This window comes from Talpa occidentalis, unplaced genomic scaffold (genome assembly GCF_014898055.3).
Source record: "Talpa occidentalis isolate TD23 unplaced genomic scaffold, MPIMG_talOcc4v2.1 talOcc4.12, whole genome shotgun sequence".
Classification (NCBI taxonomy): Eukaryota; Metazoa; Chordata; class Mammalia; order Eulipotyphla; family Talpidae; genus Talpa; species Talpa occidentalis.
Window position 1 is genome coordinate 65,917,683 of NW_023601212.1, and position 21,897 is coordinate 65,939,579.

At 39.3% G+C, this 21,897-nt stretch overlaps 1 protein-coding gene and 1 long non-coding RNA gene across 2 annotated transcripts in view; one reads left to right on the forward strand and one right to left on the reverse strand.

The window, feature by feature from the left end:
• UHMK1 (U2AF homology motif kinase 1) overlaps positions 1 to 9,344 on the forward strand; it is a 29,464-nt gene extending 20,120 nt beyond the window's left edge. Inside the window, exon 8 of the mRNA XM_037506592.2 lies at positions 9,059 to 9,344. Coding sequence (XP_037362489.1) covers positions 9,059 to 9,298 — 240 coding nt within the window. The 3' untranslated portion in view covers positions 9,299 to 9,344. The remainder of the gene's footprint in view (positions 1 to 9,058) is intronic.
• Positions 3,805 to 21,431, reverse strand: LOC129145506 (uncharacterized). The gene is made up of 3 exons (XR_008551175.1): positions 21,089 to 21,431; positions 15,718 to 15,839; positions 3,805 to 3,821 (listed from the first exon to the last, which is right to left on the reverse strand). It is a non-coding gene; the product is annotated as an uncharacterized LOC129145506 (long non-coding RNA).
• Between the last annotated feature and the right edge of the window lie 466 nt (positions 21,432 to 21,897).

Here is a 21,897-nt window from a genome sequence, read left to right on the forward strand (position 1 = left end):
ACATTCCTCTCTATTTTAACAGTGTCAAATCTGAAGTAGAGGGTTTTCTTTTTTTCCCCTCATTACAGGACTCCATCTTTGTTATCTTTTGATCACTCTTACAAGTCCAGTTATAAGCAATGGATTTTAACAGTTCATGGCTTTCTTTATCAGCACCAGAGTGACTGGTTGTGAATATTGAAACCTACTACTTTTTTCCCTCAGTAAGATGTAATAGCTTTGTTTTTGATAAGGTATGGTTAGAAAAAAATGTGAAAGATCACTTAAACCAAAGCCAGTTATAGGGAGTATTCTCTCCTGTTGGTTTACCTTCACCTCAGAACTACAAGAATATTACAGTACATAGTGAATTGCTATCTAGAATATATCTACCAGTTGTTTCCGTAGCAAATTGGTCTTGGCATTTTTTTGGTACTATGGTTCTCTGTTCTTGGTGATGTCTTCTTGTTTGTGAGGTTTTTTTGTTTAATAACTAAGTGGGACTGTAAATGTAGGTGTGTATCAGTACCAAGGAATTGTTTTCTCAAATCCCTGAATTTCTGATTTCTATACAGATCTTTTAAACTTTTTTTCTTTCTTGTTGAGTAGCAAAGAACTTTTATTTTCCACTTTCCTATATACCTAAAAAGTATGGACACTGCATTTCAGTTGACTGTATTGCATATAGTTTTTTGCTGAAAACTTTTTCTGTAAACACAATTGCCTTGTTCAGTTTTGTTGTAAACTGACTTACCATAAGATGCACTGTTGATATGCTTTCTGATGTGTTTGATAAGGGTGATAAAATAAAGCTTAAAAATAAAGAAATTGCTTTTTTATTTCACCTTCCTATATTTAGTCTAGTTTATCAAGCTTAGAAAACAGGTAAGTACACTTTTATGATTTAATTTTTATTAAAGGCTACCATTGAAATATTTCCACATAGCTTTAACTACTCATTTCTAAAGAATATGATTTTTTAGTACCAAAATGTAATTTTATATTTTGGAATAAATGTTCTTGATACTGCGGAAGCAGCCTGTCTAGTGGAAAGAACCAGAATTTGCAGTTTGGAGGTTTGTGTTCTAATCTTGATGCTTTTATCAAGTTGAATTGCTTTAGTCAAGTGACTTAATTAATGGCAATGTATGTTTGTATTGTGAAAACCAAGTGTGATGTTAAGTTCAGTAGTAATAAACAACCATTGATTGTGCAGCATCTAGACAGAAGGTACTATTTTCAGTAGTTCAGTGAACTACCGGTATGTCATGTTCAGTGTTAACTTTTATATAAAGAAACTAAGGCCCAAATAGGTTAAATAAACGCCCAACATTTCATTAGACTTAGAGGGGGTATCATATACTGGTCTGTCAGAGTGACTTATTTTTTTGTGAGCCTGTTGCTGATCTGGATGATGAATTCAAGGGAAAGATACTGTTGGAAGGGACACCCCAGACTAGAGATAAGATTAATGTTTATATGAGCAGCTCACACTTCAGCATGTAACAATCACCTGGGAGGGTTTGTTAAAATACAGATTGCTGCAAACCACCCCAAAGTTTATCACAAGTTGTGGAGTCTGAGAATTTCTATTTATAACAAGTTCCCAGGTGCTGTTGCTACTGCTGGGCTGGAGACCACACTTTGAGAAACACAGGTCTTGGTCTAAACAAAAGGCATTAATGGTGGGATTGAAAAACCAGTGAGGCATTTTGTTGATGTTTCTCTTGGAAAATATTAATATGACCAGAAGCAAAACTTTACTGCTATGTAATTAGAAGATTTTCCAGACCACATCCTTTAAAGAAAAAGCAGTGGTAAAGAAAATAGAGATTTTGCAATAATTTTTGAAGGTGAATGAGTTTCACTCACAAAAGAATTATATTTTAGGTAAAACCCAGCAATTTACAAAGGCAGCAAACACATGTGATCAACCCAGGGGCATGGCCTGGGTCTCAGTTTTGTGCAGTTGGCAGTAGAGTCTCTTGGGAGGCTATTACGCTTATTTGTGTTGAAAAGGACAAGACATGTTTAACTGTTTGTTAAAACATATAATGTCCTGAGAAAAAGGATCAAGCACTTAAAGCCTTATTTTTTAAAAAACAAAAGCCAAAGCTTAATTAAGCAGTAATAGAACATATAGAAGTTAGAGAATTCCTTATAGGTGTTTAGTTGGTGTTTCCCCAACTATATCCTTAGAAAACTGTTATATGATATTTAGATCTTTGGAAAGTGGGGCAGGATGAAAAGATTACTTGCTTAAATATGCTGGATATGCTGCATACTTTCTCCTAATTTTCTTAAGAGAAGTCTTGAACCAAAGCCTATTTAAAGAAAAGTTGGAAGTGCAATTTGGTGCCAATATACCCTTCACATTTTGTGACATTTGTTTTATCTCGCTTCCTCTCCCTCCTGCTATATACGTAAATAACTTTTTAGGACCCATTTGAAAAGTTACAGCTATCATGACACTTGTACCCCTTCAGTACTTCAGAATGATTCTCCTCTAAGAATGAGAACATTGTCTTCTATAATGACCATGTTTTTATCACACCCTCAGAAGTGAACATTGATATAGCAATTATAATATATAGACTATACTCAGTTTTTCTCAATTGTTAATAATGTCTTTTAACTGTTCCCTCTCCCTTACCCAGGGCCCAATCAAGACTCTTGTATTTAAAATAGTAAAGTTAATGTTCTGCAAAACAGTGGAAAAAATAGACTTTGATTACATATTTTATTCTGCCCCTTGTGATTTAGTAAATGCTCACTGTTTATTAAAAAGTGTGTTTTCTTAGAGGAAAAAATATTGACCAGTGTTTTTGCATGTCTCAGTGTGTTTGCATCTCACAAATGGTTCCCTAAAAGTTTCGCAGAACTTTAGCAGAAGAAAAGAACTACAACTGGGCCTCCCCTGGTGGCGCAGCAGTTGAGTGCTGGGCTGCTAGGCTGCCCGCAGCCTCTGCCTCGCCAGTTCCATCCCCGGCTGCCAGCGAGGGTCCCACTTGGCGCGCAGACCTCTCTTGCCGCCCGCTGCTCCCCTCAGCAGTGTATTTTGTTGGTATGCCTGTTTTGTTCCCTGCTCTGGCTCTGGTGAATTCTCTCACCCTCCCACACTTCTGACTGTACTGTGCTTGTATAAATAAATAAATAAATCATTAAAAAAAAAAAAAGAAAAGAACTACAACTACCGAGTACCCGATAAAATAGGGAAAATATGATCTATTCTCAAGAGTATATCTCGGAAATTTAATACATACTAATTGCTAATATACAAATTTTTGCTAATATACAGATTTTTTTTTCATTGTTGTTTCTAGTTATAAATACCATATTCAAGGAAAACTTGGAAAAAGCTGTGTTTCCTGCCTGTTTTTTTTTCTGTGTCACCTCGGTTTTTGGGCAGGGATATGACATGCTGAAAGTGGCAGTGTTTCAGGGCCTAACTTGAAATATTTTTACGGGACTATATGACTTTTAAGAGGAGAAAGAAGGAGCAAGCAGGATCCAAACAGCCATCATAATTGACAAATGTCCTAGTGATCATTTAATAAAAAAATAAAATTTTTATTACACAAAGTTCCATGACAAATAATGCTTAACACATGTTTGGAAGTCATCCCAGACAGAATCCCAGGCCGCTGTTGATTTATGAGATGTGGTGAAGTCTTTGACTCAGTGAGGTGCTCTGGTCTTCATTTGTAGCTAAACTAAGAAATCATTACCAGTTTCTGTAGCAGAGTTAGTTGTATCACATTTTAGATTTCTGCTTTCTGTGAAGTAGTAATAAACATCATAATAGGATCATCAAAGTTGAGTTCACTAATATTTAGCTTCTCCTGAAAGGAAATGATAGTTTGCTCATCTAAAATAAACACTATTTTGTCAAATTTGCATACGGAGGTTTCTACTAATGCCTGTCATTACTTATGACTTATAGTCCTATTAGGTTAATTACAATATTTATAGACAGTTATACTTAATAATTTTAAGAATTATGGAAAATTCTCTTTTAGCCACAAAAACCAGAGGATCATTTCTACTCCCTCAGAAATAACAAGTCTTTCACTTTACTCTTTCATTTTAATGTAAATAGCTTCTATTTTATTAAGAGAATTTTTCAAATTTTTTTAATTTATTTCTATTGCTGTTCAAGTACCATTATTTTGCATCTTTGCTAGTGTTCTGTGCAGGATACTTTCCTGGAATCCACCAAAGCCCTCCCCCGACCCAAACACCAGTATTCCTCCCCCATAGTCCATTGTGTTCCGCCCTCACCCCTCTGTTTTCACTTCTCTTTCTCCCTCTCTGAAAGTCTAAGATCTATGATTGGTTTTTAAGAGTTGATTTTTTAAAGTTTGTTTTTGACCCTTTGTTTAGTTTTTCTGTATTCCACATGTAAGTGACACCATCTGCTATTTATCTTTCTCCTTCTGGCTTATTTCATGCACACAAAAACGATAAACTCATGCCATTTGCTGCAACAGATACATGGATGGAGCTGGAACAAATTATACTAAGCTGCTATTTCTTATCTCCTTTCCTTCTGAACTATCTAGATGACCATAGCCAGTTCAGCATACATAACAACCACAGGCAAATACTTCATCCCAGCCACCATTCTCTTTTGTTTATATATATATATTTATTATATCTGTCTATAATACATGGAAATAATTGCACACCAATTAGTAAGAATAGTTATCTCTGGATGATGAAATCATGAGTAAATTTTATTTTTTTCTTTCTTCTTTATACCACCACCACGATGCTGTGGCACAACAGTGCTCAAATCATGGAGAGGCAGAGCCTGAGCTGTGAGCAAATGACAGAGGGTACTCACAGGTTATCTGACTCTGTGTGTGTGTGTGTGTGTCTCCTGATACTTCTACTAGAAGATAGGATTGGGGAGGCCCATGGCTTCTGGCTGTGGGCCTCCCTAAGAATACTCCTAAACTCGTATTCATACATCCAGCCATTCTCTTGTATGCCAGACTAATATCTCAAACCTCCTGCTAGATGTTTCCACCTGAACATTCTGTGAATACCTCAAATCTTGATGCCCAAAACCCATTTTTTAATCTTTATCCCTGAATTACAAATATCAGAAAGTAGTGAGCCAAATTGAATAAACCAGAACAAAATAATTCATCATAAGGAGAGATGAATTTATAAGAGCAATGTAGCCAGTTCTCATACAGGAGCAGTAACCCAAAATTGGGGCGTTACCACTATCCCTGATTTTTATCTTCATACCTGCTGCTTTGGCTTGTGCCTGCTTTGTTAGTTCTGTCTTCCCTCTCTTCCTCCCCCTCCTCTTGCTCTTCCCCTCCCTGCTCCTTATTTCTGCTACTGCTGCCACCACCATCACGGCTACTACTATTACTATTGTCTGTTCTCTGCTTCCCCGTCATCCACTGATGTAATGTGACTGCCCACAGTGCAGTTAAAATTCCAGCAACAGTTTAAAAACTCTGGCTTTTTGTAGATCTAATGACTAGTTACCACAAAACAATGTTTAATTTGCACAGTGTATTGAAGTATCCATTCTTGATCCATAAGCTATGACTGGATATCGATCTATACTTGTATAAAGACTATTGTGGGGCCTCCCTGATGGCGTAGGGGTTAATCTCAGTGCTATTGCTGCTGCAGCAGGAGTTTGATCCCCATCCAGGGAGCAAATGTCCCAGCAGACCTCTCCTGTCTCACCCACTGCTCCCCTCAGCAGTGTATTTCAGTAGCTCTGCCTGTTCTCCTCCCCACACTGTCTCTGCTGAATCTTCTCACACCCTCTCCCTTCCTCCCACCCACAACTATGACCTACAGCCCAGTTCTTCTGTACATAAATAAAAATAAATCTTAAAAAAATTGAAAGACTATTGTGTACTTTACCTTTGGGGAGGGGGTGGACCCTGCTTGCAAAGGGGGCAAATGCTCATCGGTGAAGGAAATATCTGACAACCTACCTTAGCTATATTCTTTTTCCTGGCAACAGCTCATCCACCCAGTGGCCTATGTCAGAAACACGGGACCCATCTAGTTCTTTCCATCACTGCCAACTTGCAGTCTGTTAAGTCTGTCCCGTTCTACTCTTTAAATACCTCTTAAATTCACTCTTTAAATTCCATACCCATTGTCAGTACATATTTTGGACCATCATATTCTCTTAAACTATTTTCGTGATCAATTTGCCTTCAAGCTCCCTCTGCCAACAGAGTTAAAAATTCTGTTCTGTTAAAATTCCTCAACTTCTTGAAGATCTTCAGTGGCTCCCCAAGTTTAGGCAGTGTTTCCCAAACTTTCCTGATCAAAAATTACCTGGGGGCTGTTTGAAAATACAGATTTGCAGGTTTTTCCTCCTGGATCAGTAAGCCTGGCCATCTGTATTTTTAACAAACATTTCAGTTGCTTCCAGTGTTTACCAGACTCTTCTCCATACACCCTGCCCTCACTTCCCTGCCTCTACACTGGATGTTGGACCTGGTGTCCCAATATTTGCCTAGAGTACTTCCTCCATTCTGTGCATCATTGTTTGGCAAAGAACTACTCATCCTTGAAGAATGAATCTATGAACCACCATATTTGCAAGCCTGTGGCCCCTGGGCTAAATCAATGACTCCTTCCTTGATGCCCCACTAATCCTTGTGTCTCACACCCATTAAAATATCTTCACGCTAAATAATATTTCTCTGTGAGATCTGCAGGAGCAGTGATTGCATCTTATTTAATGTGCAGCTAAAATGACGTATGATGGGGATGTGCTGGGGAATGAACCAAAATTAAAATGATACCCCTCTCCTCTGAACCAATTCCTGAATGTACTGAGACAAAAGTAGGCAAATGCAGATCAAATGGCTACTGTGGAGAATGCAGGTTAGGTTCAGATGACTATAACCATCCTTCTATTTTTGCACCATAGAATTGTACCCTTTACACTTTGAATCAAAGGCGGCTTCCAGCTTATGGGTCATCTCTTGTCATTGCTTCATCTCCATCAAGGGCTTCAACATCTGGCTTTTGGGTTATAGCCAAGACAGAGAACTTATAAATTGGGATTTGAATGATAGGTAACAGGGAGCTATAACCTCTGACCTAGGCTGCCTCAAAGTGGTGTTCTGAGGGTAAGTTTTATGGTTTTGGCCTCTCAGAGTAGCTTCCATTCACTTATTCAGGCATGTTCCTGTACATGACACATTTTTTCTTCCCACTCAAAAAAAGGACGGGAAAGCCAGTTATCTGATTAACCCTTAGGCAATAAGGAAAAAGATCTGGCAAGGACTAGTGATGTTGCAACACTGGTTAATATCACACGTGGACATAGATAATGAAGGGCTGAAGAACAGAAGTTTCTTTTTCTCTTTTTAATTCAGGTTCTTTTAAATGATATATTTCCTCCAACATCTTTGGGGACAGCATTCGGTTACCAGCCTGCTTACAAAGGCCAAGTTACTAGTGTGAAAGAGATGGTCATGTGCCAGATGTTCTCAGGGAGAGGGAGAGAGACAGAAAGAGAAACAGAAAGAATGAGAATCAGATATTTGAAGACCAGGCAAAGGAGGTGACTTGGAATGAAGAAAGCAGTATACATTTGAGTGATGAAGGGATTTTGTGACTCCATAGAAGTTTTGGAATTAGAAACACTTCACCACACAATTATGTAACTTTAGCAAGCAGCTAAAACTCTGCAAGTCTTGGTTTCCTCCTTTGTCAGGGAGATAATGATTGTATTTACATCATAAAATTGTTTAATTAATCATTATAATCATTAATTATAATGAGCTAAATTACATGGCACACTACACTTGGGGCAGTTTTCTTTCTTTTTGTTTCGTTCTCATCATCCTACTGGCTCTGATCTTAATCAGGCTGCAAGGTAAACTTTTTTTATTTTGAATATTTATTTATTTATGCATACAAGAACTGGGGTATAGGCCAGAGGTGTGAGGCATGAAAGGATTCACCAGAGACAGAGTGGGGAACAGAACAGGCAGATTGACTGAAATACACTGCCAAGGGGAACAGCGGGCAAGATAGGAGAGATCTGCTGCGCCATGTGGGTAGCTCCCTGGCCAGGAATTGAACTCATGCTGCAGTGGCTGAGGATAGCTTCATAGGTTGTGTCTCAACCCCTTATGCCACCAGGGAGGCCCTGCAAGGTAAACTTTTTAAAGCTTTTTCTCTTCAGTGTTATTTCCATCATCCTGACCATGTTGGTTAGTACAGCTAATCCTGACCAGGTTTGGTATAGGGAACATTCCCAATGGAAGGATTTGAAGACAAGTCCGTACTTTTCATTTTTAATAAGTTTACATGGAGAAAACTCATTTCTACTGGCAACTATGGAAAATGTGTGAACTACAAGGAATGCAGAAACATAGTTATTAAGGTTCTTTGCTTCTTTCTCTCTGTCATTATTTTCATCAAATTCTTAAGCCTGGCAAGGAATGATTAAATATAAACTATATACTCTTTTCCCTTTGATGTTGTGAGAAAAAAAAAGTACTTCAACTGTCAAATTTTTATTTCATATAAAATTATCTATTAAAGTTAGCGTTATTAATATGATTGCACTCTCAGGTCTAAATGAAGATATAGGTGACACTTTTGTTTGAAATTTTAATATCTTTTCCTTCCAAAAGATAATGAGCCCTTCATTTTCCTTATACCTGTGTGAACAGTTGAAAAAGGATTATTTACTTTGGGATGAGATACTCAGTAAGTTGGTGATTAATTCACAAGGAATATCTTAGGGTTAATGTAGGTGTGACCTGTGTGGGGACAATTGTTTCGTAAGCTATTATTTAATACGTCAAGAGTAAAGCTTTGTGGCATAACTCATACTGTCTATCCCCAGTGGAGCTAGTTCTTAAGTCCCAGCCAACCCTTTAAGTTCTTTTTAATTATCCTTTGTTACAATTGGCTTCCATGTAGCTGAATAACTTTGTATGTGTGCCTCATATACAAGTGCTCCACATGGATACACTACATTGCTTGGATAAAATTCACAATTAATTCATTGCTCATGATATTTCCTTGAGTTCCAGGAATATGATCTGGGACATTAATTTTCTAGTTTTCAAGAGAAAGCAAGACACCCTGTCTGGAGATGACTGACCTCAGCGGATATGAAGTGGATCTGACTCTGACATGTCTCAGCCTTCCCATTGCCTCAGTCTACAGGTCTCTGATTACTCTCTGCTATTCCATGTTCAGTCCTTCCAAGTTCCTTAGCAACCTGAAACCACAGCCTCTTTATGGTACAATAAAGTTCACAATTAAGGGCAAAAAAACCCCACCTCTGATCTCTTATTAGAATAGCTCCCCAAATGCTCACAGCACCTTTTTAGAAGAGGGCAGGTTTGCTGACTACACTGGACAATATAAGTCTTCTCTTTCTTATCTAGGGAATTTGTATTATACATGAAAATTGTATATTTCCTATCCAAAAACATTGCTCACAATAAAAGAGGTTTGGGTGGCTGTCAGAGATAGCAAAGATATTAATTTCACAAGCTTCATTTTATAGTTTCAGGCAGAATTCTTTTTTTTTTTTTGGTGGGGAAGCAACTTAATGGGCGTTTGGGCTTTGAAAAGATAGTACTCATAGCTTAATAAGGAGCCAATCTGTTCTGAACATACAAGATTGTATTCTTGGCTACAGAGAATGTCAAATGGTCACTGATTTTGTGCTGATGAAAAACCCAAAGACTTGAATTTAGGATTATTTTATTTAGATACAGTAATATGTTGATCTCAGGAGGTTAAAACATAGTCTAATTGGGGCACATATTGGATCCATATTGAGTGTGAATGCTGGTGCAAGCCCACAAGAAGACAACTGTGAGAATTGAGCACTACCCCTAAGACAGATCCTCACATGGCTTTCCAAAGTTTTCGGAGTTCACACTGACTGATCAATCAGTCTCTTAGTCCGTGAACCTCCCTTCCCCTCAGTTCACAATTCTCTTACCCCCTCTGCCTTCAAAGACCCTTAATTGAATGACCCCATGGTTACTGTTCTCTTGAGAGATTCCAGTCCACCTACTGGAGAAGGAAATTTTTCTTCTCGTTTCTGAGTGTGCATGTAAGGGGAATGCCTCAGAATCTGGCTAGAGGCTGATGATGGTTCTCTCACTCATTCTGTGTCCACTTATGAGGAAGAGGAAATTACCCCCCTTTCCAATGGGAGGCTGATGGGAAGCTCCAATTTCAATTCAGTCTCCCCATCAGTGAGAGCAGCCAATGATTTCCTACTGACTTCACTTAACGAGTATGACTCAAACTAATCAAGGAGAGTTCCACTGCCTTGGGGACATTACATCTAAAAGTTCAAAATATTAAAAATTGATTTGGTTGCTCCTTCCAAACAACGCACCCTGGTTATTGAAGCACTTGTTCTTTCCTGGGCATGACCATAAATTACTCTTTGTTTTCTAAAAGGAAGTGGAAGCTCAACTAAAATTAGAATTCTTTTCTTCTCTATTCTATGTTTTCTCCTGATGGAAGTCTATCCTATTATCAACAAGAATTTTTTAAGAATAAGCAAGCTCAATTCATATTTATATTAAAAATACTCCCTACAGGATGAGATAGGCACTTACAAGAAAGACACTTGAAAGAGCAATATAATTTTTTGGAGCTAAATATTTGGTTTCTACTTAAAGGACAGGATCTTCACTTCAATCTTCGTATCACCAAAATGTATGTCTTAGGCAGTGCTCATACTCAAAGAGCTATGACTTTCTTTTCTATTCTAGCAGTTTGTATGAGAACAAAGATTTTACAAAGTTTAGAACCTTGAAAGAGGGTCATGATCTTGAGAGGTGGGGATATTGAGGGGGTTCAAATCTCCTCAGCATGCAACAACAAAAAAAGTTAATGAAAACTAAACATGATATGGGCTTTCATGAAGCAAAAAATGTTTTGTTTTAATAGTAAAATATAAGGTAGATAACTCACATAACAAAAAATACATGAGCAATTTTGCATGTAGATTTGTTCATTGTGTAATACATATACAAATGTTTATCACCATTGTTTTTTTTTAAATTTATTTATTTATGCATACAAGATCTGGGGTACAGACCAGAGGTGTGGGGGGTGAGAGGATTCACCAGAGAGAGTGGGGAGCAGAACAAGGCAGATCTACTGAAATAACCTGCTGAGGGAAGCAGCGTGCTAGACAGGAGAGGTCTGCTGCACCATATGGGTAACTCCCTGGCTAGCCTGAGAAAGAACTCATGCTGCAGTGGCTGCCAATAGCTTGATAGCACTGTCTTTAACCCCTGCACCACCAGGGAGACCCCAATCACCATTGTTTGTTGAGATATTATCTTGTAATATTTTTATCTAAGTGAATGCTGGGGAGTTATTTACTATTTTAGAAAGAAAAAGGTTTGAATATGGATTAATTAAAGCAATGACTAACAGCATGTAATTTGCAGTCAGACAAATATGTGTTCAAATTCAAAATCTGTCCTTGCTATAAGATACAGCAGAAGTCATTTAACGTTTCTCAGCCTCAGTTTATTGATGTATAAAATGAATATTGAAATTAACCTAATAGACTACTATGAAGATGAAATGTAAATATGGATTAAAGTGTATGTAAATATAATAAAAAACATTCTGTACATAGTTAAAAATAGCTTAACAATTTAGAAATGTCTTGTGCTTTCTAAATCATAATTAACTTGATGTGATATGTATTTCTTTTGTTGATACTGTTGATTTCTGAGAGAAATAATGATGACATAGAATCACTTAGGACACTTTCACATTAAAAAAATTATATATTAAACCAGCTTTTTCACAATATGCATCTAAGAAATAAAGGAAATTTATCCACAGTTATACATAACTAAGTGATTTCCATATATTATGTAAGCAGATTTGGGACATTTATCCAAAATGGACTTTAGGTTTAATAAGTAATTTCTGGACATCTGCCAATCTTGTAACAAATCATGTTTAGGATACAGGTGATAGATACTTTTATTGGACCAATTTTGATGAGAACAGGTGATTAAAAAATGGCCAAATGTTCTTAATTTTTATGGTCAGAATAGTTTCAAGTACATTATTGCAATGACTTTATATTGTTTGTTAAGTTAATGTGTGCCTTCCTCATCCTAAAAATAATCCAAACTAGTTATTATCAGGTGCTACCTTAAGAAGTGAGGAATTAAAAAAAAAAAAAAAAAAGAAGTGAGGAATTGCCCTCTGGAAAGTTCTGTTTATATTTTCATATTTCTAAATTACTTCTTAGCAAATTACTATTTCTGTGTACTAAATTATGAGCTAAGACTGCATCTTTTATAGCTAACAAATAACAATTTTGAGCAACTATTTAAACAAAAATGATGACCTCCTTATAAGACGATCTACAAACAAAGCATCACATTTTTAAATAGTTGTATTAGAAGCAAATAAAATGAGTACTAATAGGATAGTATATTCAGTGACAAATGAATAAATAAAAGGACACATCAGTCTTTAAAACAACATAAGCAGCTATCACTTCTATGATATAATTCTAGGAGTGATTCTAGTGAGTAGGTGGCGCTTTCATTTCAATCAGAAGAATTTATTCTGTTCTTGGGTGGTCTATTTATATTTTATCATTCAAGTCATTATAAGTGTTAGGAATACAGTACAACTAGACTTATTCTTTTCTTTCAAAAGAAGAGTAAGAATCTCCTTTAGAAGCAGCCAAGACAAACCTAGGCAGAAGTTATTTCAGTGAAATGCCAGAAAAGCATGGGCTCCTGAGCAAACCTTAGGACGTCTTTCTTCTAAAACTCCTGGGTAAGAAATAAGCACAGCTAGGCAGGGTGTGGCTGGCTACAGGAAGTCAGGATTTCTAAGGAGGCACCATTCCTATTCCTCCCACTCCCCTGGGGAGGGCGGTGTTGGTAATGGTATAAAATGTGCTTAGAGAACACATAAAAATGTTATTAGAAACTGTTATGTGGCAGATTCTTAGGCTGATTCATTCTCTTTTTCTCCTATGTGAAATAGTCGTCCAGCAGGATGGCAAAATGAATAGACTAGTGAAATAAAGTAGATAGTATTTGTATAGTGATCATGAATTTAAAGTAAGAACAGTCAAGATACATGTGTGTTTCTCTCCAACCTGTCTAGCTGCCTGGGTCTTCTGGTTCAGTGTCTCTCAAAAGGCTGCAGTAGAGGAGTTGGCCAGGTCTGAGATGGGTTTTCTGCTTTAAGATCTCACCGGGACACAATCAAGGTGTCCAGTGGGCTATGTTCTCATCTGGAGGCTCACTTCCAAGCTCACTCAGGTCATTGGTGGAATTTGTTTCCTTAAGGCTGCAGCACTGCAATCTTCGGGATTTATTTTGTATTTTTACTTGGTGGAGACCATCATATCTCTTAGAAGATGTGTGACGTTCACAACATGGCAGCTGGTTTCTTCAAAGCCAGCTGAAGAGTGAAAGTGAATCTACTAGCATGAAGTCTTATCTAATGTCACTTAATCATGGGGTGACATCTCATCACCAATTCATATTCATGGACTTGAATATTCCAATACATTTCCATAGTCTATTAGTCAGAAGCAAGTGACTGGGCCACATTGCAGGAGGCAAGGATTGTGGGATCTACCTTAGAGACTGTCTGCACCACATTCTGTTCCCAATGATTAATATCCAGTAAGTCAAACTTGCAAATATATTTTTTAAAGATTTATTTATTTATGCATACAAGAACTGGGGTACAGGCCAGAGGTGTGGGGGGTGAGAGGATTCACCAGAGACAGAGTGGGGAACAGAACAGGCAGATCTACTGAAATACACTGCTGAAGGGAGCAGTGGGCAAGTCAGGAGAGGTCTGCTGTGCCCTGTGGGTAGCTCCCTGGCCGGGGGTCAAACTCTTGCTGTCGTGGCTGCAGATAGTTTCATGGGTTACGTCTTAACCCCTTGTGCCACCAGGGAGGCCCTGCAAATATTATTTTTAACACAATCTACAATCTACAAACCTCTTAATCTGTGTTAGAAACTACTCCAAGTACTTCAAACATATTAGTTTCCACAACAACCCAGGTAGATTAGTCACAATTTTATCCCCATTTCACAGATGAGGAAACGAGGGACAGAAACATCAGTTAATTTGTCCCAAGTCACTTAGCTATTAACTACAGAGGCAGGACTCAAACTCATACTCTCTGACTTCAGAGTCCAAATTCTTTCCTGTAATGCTAAGCAGTCAAAACAAATTAAAGGAAATAATTTCACAGCAGCTCCAAGAACCCAAATAAGTTTTGAGACTACATCTTTATAGTTTAATTTTGATGCCACGCCAGTTGGCATGGTCATTGTGTCTATTGGGACATTGTGTCTTTCTTCTGTCAATAGTAAGTAACACAGGCCAAGTGGAGATGCGGCATCTGGAACAACAACAAAAAATCTTGGGGAACTTGCTGTGCTGAGATTTCTTAAAGGAGGCATTCCATTTTTATCTTCTCCTTATTTAAAGATACTGCTGGAAAAATACAAATTTTGTTTGTTGTAGATTCATAAAGACAGAATAAAGACTAGACGGAATAACTCCAACAATAATAAGTGAATATACCTGCTGTGCATTTCCTTCCTGTTAAGACTGTAAGAGGGAAAAATCCACAGTTAATTCAAGTATATTGCACCTATAGTGGAGCTGAGAAACCACATAATGAGGGGTCACTCAAACCTGAGAAAGCACCTCAGGGAAGGTGATTAAGCCAAGCAGAGGTATATGACTAAACAATGACCAGAGGAGGAAGCAAGTTAGGGACTGAGGGTGTTGTAGTTGTAGTTTCAGTGTGGGCCAGACGCCATTCTAGACTAAGTTTCTGAGCATTTCCCTGGAGACAGCATCACTATGGAGTTACCCATATTAGAAAGATCCAGCCCAGTAGGCATCCTAGAGTGGGCATTAAATATTTGATTCAGGACACAATGACAGTGAACTGATAAGCTTTGAGAGAAGAAAATAAACTGGAAACATTTACTATGGTGGTGGAGAGTCTTAATAATTATTTTTACACCAATTACATCTAGAAAAGCCCTGTTATATAGCAATTGACTAGCTGGCTGACTTCCAATCTTCCTTCTGCTTCTTAATTACCTAGTGTGTCCTTAGTAAACACTTCGCTTTTGGATGTCTATTTCCTTATCTCTGAATTTAGAGGAGTTGGGCCAAATCATCTCTAGCTAACAGCACTGGAAGGGGATTTGAAGCCCATATTTCCACACCATTAAAGCCTACTCAATTTAGAGTTCTGTGTTTCTCTGGAATTGTTGCACACTAATACTTTCACCCACTTTCTCCCTCGTTCATTCCATTCTGTTATTTATGTACATTTTAGAATATAGTAAATTTTGAGGGGCTGTATTTTGAATTTTAAAAAGTCATTTAACAGGGTGTGTTCATTATTTCACAATATTTCAAAACATACCCTGAGCTACAGAAAGTTTAGGGTGTGGGAAGAGTGGTGAGCTGTTCATTTAGACTGATCTCATGAAAGAATGAAGTACCCATATCCCAGGAAACTGTCAACAGGAAAGTCAAAACTCTAATTCCTCCACCACCCATTTGTTTGTCTCTTAGAAACAGTGATCTCATGAATATTTCAGCCTTAAGCTGAACTCATGAACCCAGCCTTAAGCTGAGCCAGATCTAGTGATCTATGTACTTCTGGGAAATAACGTGCATCCTTTTAGATATTCACTGCCTTACCTGGAGTCATCACATTCAAACACTGCAGGGAGGATTCCTTTGGTGTGGCCTTGAAAAATCAGGGTGGATCATCCCTGGTTGTACCACACAAAGAAGTATGACAGAGGGAACATCTGACCCAACTGCAGGGAAAACAAGCCAGCACACAGGCTCTTTAAGTTGCTAAATTAACACACCCACTCTTCTGAAATTAAAAAATGTATATTCTAATTAGCAAATAATTTTTACTTTTAGTAGGAAAAAAGCACCCAAAGAGTATAAAAATCACCATAATCCCATTGTCCTAAAAGGTTAAACACAGGACCTTCTCTTGTACACATCTCTGATTTTTTGGATTTGTGTGCAATAACAGCCCACTTAAAACATCTCTTGTGCAATGCCAACATGATTCTATATTTTCAATAAGATTGCCTCCTGTATGCATCGTTTTCTTTATTTTTCTTTCCTTTTTTTTTCTCCATGCTTTTGTTTATTTACCTAACATCTATTGACTAGCCACTTTGTATTAGGCCCTTTCTCTTTCCAAGCCTGTAAGACAACCTGTATTGTAATGTCAGATGAGGAAACTGAAGGACAGGGAATGGGGGCGATTTTTCCAAATCTCACAGTTATCTACCTCTCCTCTTTATCATCTACCTGTGTACCTATATATCTATCTATGTATCTATCATCTAATAGATGAAGGTATTATCTCTATTTTTTTAAAGACAAGCTGAGATCATACATACTACTAAAAAAATACATAACCGCTGTTAAACATTTACTTGCCAGTGCTTTGAATTTCACAGCTTATTAAATACCAACCTCTAAATAGATATCTTCCTATGCTGCTGAGTAGAGATTCCTTCTTTCATAAAGAAGGCAGCAGGAACTAGGAAAAGCGTGGTGATCTCAGTGGGAAAACAAACAACCTGCTCATAGGACCCCCACTTTTAAGGCTGAGGATCAAGGGGAGCCTCCTAAAGAGTGAGGGTTCCTTCATCTCCCAACACTTTCTCAAACCCCATTGGCCTCTTCTTTGGGAAGCTTCTTCATTCCTGTATTCCCCCCCTCCTGTGAGTTCTGAAATCCTTGTTTGTGCAGTCCCTCTGGCACTTTTGACCTACTACCTCGGAAAGGGAAATGTCTTCGATATCTTAATTTTTGTACCTCAAATTGGCTTTGAGGACACTAGCCCTAATTTTTGATTTCCCATGGTACCTGTCATAAGGACAGACACAGAACAGCCTGATCAACATATTTTGAACAAACACCTATTTGCTCTTAATTGAATGTGGAAAATGTGCCAGGTTGTTCTTGAGAGAATAGTTCAACCCCAGGGACATTTATGCCATCAGCATGGGATTCTAACCCAGCCCCTCCTGCATAACACATTTCTGTACTCCTTATCTAAGCCTCACTGTTTTTCAACTGGAAGGTTAAGAATCAGAGGAAAATACTTTCCTGTCATTAATCCTGTCCCAGCAGGCACAGCTGCCACCATAAACAGTGCTGCTGGTAGCATTTACAGCGTCCCAGGTGACATGGCATTCTGACTGGGTGCCAGAAGGCATGTGATTCGCGACTGGCAAACTACCCTGTTGACAATCACACCTTCCATTCTCCCCCTCCAGAGCTGCTGTGCTCACTGGAAAATTAAAGACCTGCTTTTGTATTTGATAGACAACAGACAACTCCTCTATTAGTTGTATTCTATTTTTCAGACTTGTAAATTTTTATATAATTTCAACCTTATATAGAAATTGTAGAGCAGCATAAACTCCATATATGCTTTACCTAAATCACTAATTGCTGGCATTCCTGCCCCACAAATATACATCTCTATCATCTCTAGAGACATATCATGTTTCTTTTTCCATGAGAACTTTAGTATCAACTTGTACTATCTGTAAATTTATAATTTAATAAGGAGTGTAATTTATAAATTAACATGGAGTTGTTTACTTTTTGATCAAATATATTTTGTTGCTTTTATGTAGGAACCTTTTACAGTTTTCCGCATAGTTTTTACACTTTTTGTGTTAGATTTATTTATATCTACGTATTTTTCTCTTGTATTGTGACTTCTAGCTGGTTATTATTTTGTGTATGATAACCACTGACTTTTGTCTGTTCATTTAATAGCCTTGCTGAAATATTTTATGATTTGCTCTTATTACTGTTTCTCTAGGGCTTTCCAGGTATATATACTCTCATGATCCTTGAAAATCAAAGTAGTTCTATTTATTCTTTTCTAATTCTTTTTTAAAGATTTATTTATTCATGCATACAAGAACTGGGATACAGGCCAAAGATGCAAGGAGTGAGCAGATTCACCAGAGACAGAGTGGGGAGCAGAACAAGCAGACTGACTGAAATACACTGCTGAGGGGAGCAGCAGGTGAGACAGGAGAGGTCTGCCTTGCCACGTGGGTTGCTCCCTGGCCGGGGATCAAACTCGTGCTGTAGAGGCCTGGATGGCTTCATAGTGTGCTTAACCCCTTGTGCCACCAGGAGGCCCCTTTTTTCTAAATTCTTTTTATTTAAAGTTATATTATTTTTTATTGAGGCAATGTTGATTTACAACATTGTATGTGATTTAGGGGTATAGATTCACACCTCTTCAGATGTATGTTATCCTAATGCCTACCAACACAGCATACATAATCTTCTACCAGACCACTGGGCCCTGTAGGGTAAGTGAAAAATTCTCAGGCTTTTCCGCCCTCCCGCCATTAGCATTAATGATGGATCCCTGAGGTCCTACATGCATGTCTGATGGCAGGCACCTGGAGTAGGATGTGGGCATGCATAGGTGGGCACACCTGGGCTGAGACTGTGCTTATAAGGGCAGCGTCACAGGGATGCCAGCAGAAAGACGAACCAGCAGAGAACGAGAGAATAAAGAATGAGAGACCGAGAGACCGCGAGAGAACACCAGAGAGAACACCAGAAAGTAAAGACGCACAGGGGACTGGGAGGCCTGCCAGCCACCCCCCTCTGCCCGCCGCCCCGCTGCCTGCCCTGGTAAAGGCTCAATAGAAGCCCGAAAAAGCCACTGAAGGCTCCAGGACTCTCCTTCACCCATGTGTTTGGATCATAGAGATCCTGCACTGTGCCCTTCTACCCCTACAGGTCCCCTCCTCCTCTTTCCTCCCTACCCTAGTCCTTCCCTAGAATTGGTAGCCTCTATTCTACAGTGAAATTTCAAAGGTTATTCTGATTTAGTTTTGTCTACTCCTTTGTTGTTTTTCATATTCCACATACAGTGAAATCATTTGGTATTTGTCTTTCTCCTGACTAACTTCACATATCACAACCCCTTCCATTTCCATCCATGTTGTCAAAAAATGTCAAATTTCATTTTTTTATAGTTGATTAGTATTTCGTGTGTGTGTACCCCATCTTTTAAATCCACTCATCTGCGATTTGGCACTTAGCCAGTTTCCATAACTTGGTTATTAATAGTGCTACATTGAACACGGGAGTGTATATATCCCTTTGAATTAGTGTTTTTGTTTCCTTAGGGTAGGTACCTGGAGTGAAGTTGCTGGATCGCCTTTCTAATTCTTAAACCTCTTATAATTCTCTTGCCTAATTGCATTAATATTTTCCACTGTAATGTAAAATAACCATAGACAAAGCATCCTTGCCTTGTTCTGTGCCATCAGCTCTTAAAAGACTATATATTAAAGGGCATTTTAAAGGATAGAAATAACTGACAGCAGCCCTCCTGCCCACTTGTAATTATGCATGTGTTTCTCTTTACTGACCTTCTCCCTTTGCAAAGCAGCAGAAGCAGCTCTCCTTCAAAGGCTGCCAGCCTGTGACTATCCAGGCATCTCTTTTAACAAACCTGTCCCTTTCAGGGGCAACTCTTTCAGCCCGCTTGTTTTTGTGCAACTGTCCTTTACTCTTCTCTCCCTTTTTATAATAAATTTGCCTTTTGAGATTAAAAAATAGAAATAACTTCAGCATAAAAAGTTTCTGGATATTTATCTGATGAGATTCTGGTCTACCAATGAAAAAAGTTTTTCAGGAAGGGCAAAATTAAATTTGTAGTAGTTTATTAAAGATATGTATGCTGGGTCCTGTTCTACCTTTTTCTATTTTCTAAAATAATGATTTTGCTTTTTTATTCTTTCATTCACGATTTATGGAATGTCTGCTAAACTACAGACACCATCTTATTCTTTCTCATTTAACTTTTACTATACCTATATGAAGTAGGTATTATTCTCATTTTATAAAAGAAGAAATTAGGGTTTAGAGATGTGAACTTGTAGGGGTTGAACTGCGATTTTCAGTCTGGGTCTCCTTGTTTGAATTTTTCTTATCTTTCATATACCTCTTTCCAGGGGAGTAGAAACTAGAGAGTAACAATAAGTAATTTTTAGAAAGCAACTGTCTTAAACGCCCTTCCCTTCATTAAAGTTATATTGTTTCATCTTTGGGGGGGTCAGTTTTTAGGTTTCTTTAAGTGGGACCTATGTTAGCAGCAAAGATTTTTATTTTTTTAAGATTTATTTATTTATGCATACAAGAGCTGGGGTGTAGGCCAGGGGTGTGGGGGATGAGGTTTCACCAGAGACAGAGTGGGGAGTAGAACAGGCGGACTGACTGAAATATGCTGCTGAGGGGAGCAGCAGGTGAGACAGGAGATGTCTGCTGTGCCAAGTGGGTTAGCTCCCTGGCTGGGGATTGAACACATGATGCAGATAACTTTATAGTACTGAGACTTAATAATCCCTTGCACCACCAGGGAGCCCCTTATCAGGAAAAATTTTAGAGCAATGATCCTTATGTCATCAGAGATTCAAACAACAAAGACTTTCCAGATGATGAACAGTATACCAAGATATCCAGGACCAAGAACAGCGCCTTACATACTGTAAGGACTCAAATAACTAATTAAAATTTATTATATTGTTCTATAATTGCATTACCTGGTTTAATGCTTACAACAATCCTGAAGGCACTTGTATAATTGCCTGATGCATAAAAGATGAGAAAACTGGTACATAAAAGTAAGTTAATTTACCAAAGATCAGAAGCAATAAAGATACTGGAATTCAGATCCCACGTTCTAAACCACTGCACTACAAATCTTTTAAATAAATGAAGTTATGGGTTTATGTAACATGGGGAGTAGTCAACCTCCCAAATCTAAAAGTATAAGCATGATGCTGGTGTGGCTCTGCAATTGATAAAGGAAATGAAGACGCCTTTGCAGTTCAAGAAGAAGGGCACACAAATGCCCGCAATTCTTTGTGTAAATTGCTATGGTAAATATAGGTGGTTTTGTTTTCTCAACATATTGACTTCCAAAACTGTACAAAGTGCAATGCAACTTTAAATATTTAAAGACTAAATACAAACTTTGTATGCTCACAAAGCGTAGGTGTGCGTGTCCGCACGAAGTTACATAACAGGTGCGCAGCAGGCAACGACACACTGGTCTGCATAGCCTTGGAGGCCACCCATCCAGTCACCATCTTCGTGCGGGCAGCCTGGAAGGGTAAGTCCACCGTGCACAGGCGGCCACCGGGCTCGCCAACTGCGCTCTCCGCGACCCCAGGTGACCTAGCATCTCTGCTTGCGTTTTCTGTTTCCGTGCTCGACGGTGCGAAAGTAACGGGTCTGGCTTCACCTGCACGCGCTCAGGAGCTGCCACGTGGCAGACAGGAGACAGCCGGGGGCCCGGCCCAGACGCCAGGCCAACCTCAGACGGCAGAACTAGCCCCAGGCCCGGCACCGGGGCAGCCCCCTGGCTCCGCGCGGCGCTCGGCGGCACACTCGCATCTACTGCGGGGCGGGCGGGCGGCGGAAATCCGCCCGGAGACACGGCACCGCCTACCTCTACCGGCCGCTGCTCGGAAGCGGTGCGCCCCCGCTGCGTCGCGACCCCGCGGGACAGCCGGGTGACGTCAGCCTCGCCCGACTCGGCACAGCCTAGAGGACCTCAAGGCTCCCCCGCCCCCACGCCGCGAGCGTGCCGCGGGGCGGGGCGCCCGTGACGGCCCCCTCCCGCCCGCCCTCATTGGGCCAGGGATTGAGTGACACGCTGGCCCAGCCCCTCCCCGCCCGGGAGCGTGCGGCGGGGCGGGGCGTGCCGGGGGCTCCGGGCGCCGTCCCCATTGGGCCCGCCAGCGAATGACGCGGGACCCTCCCCACCCCTCAGGAGCCGCTCGTCGCCGGCGC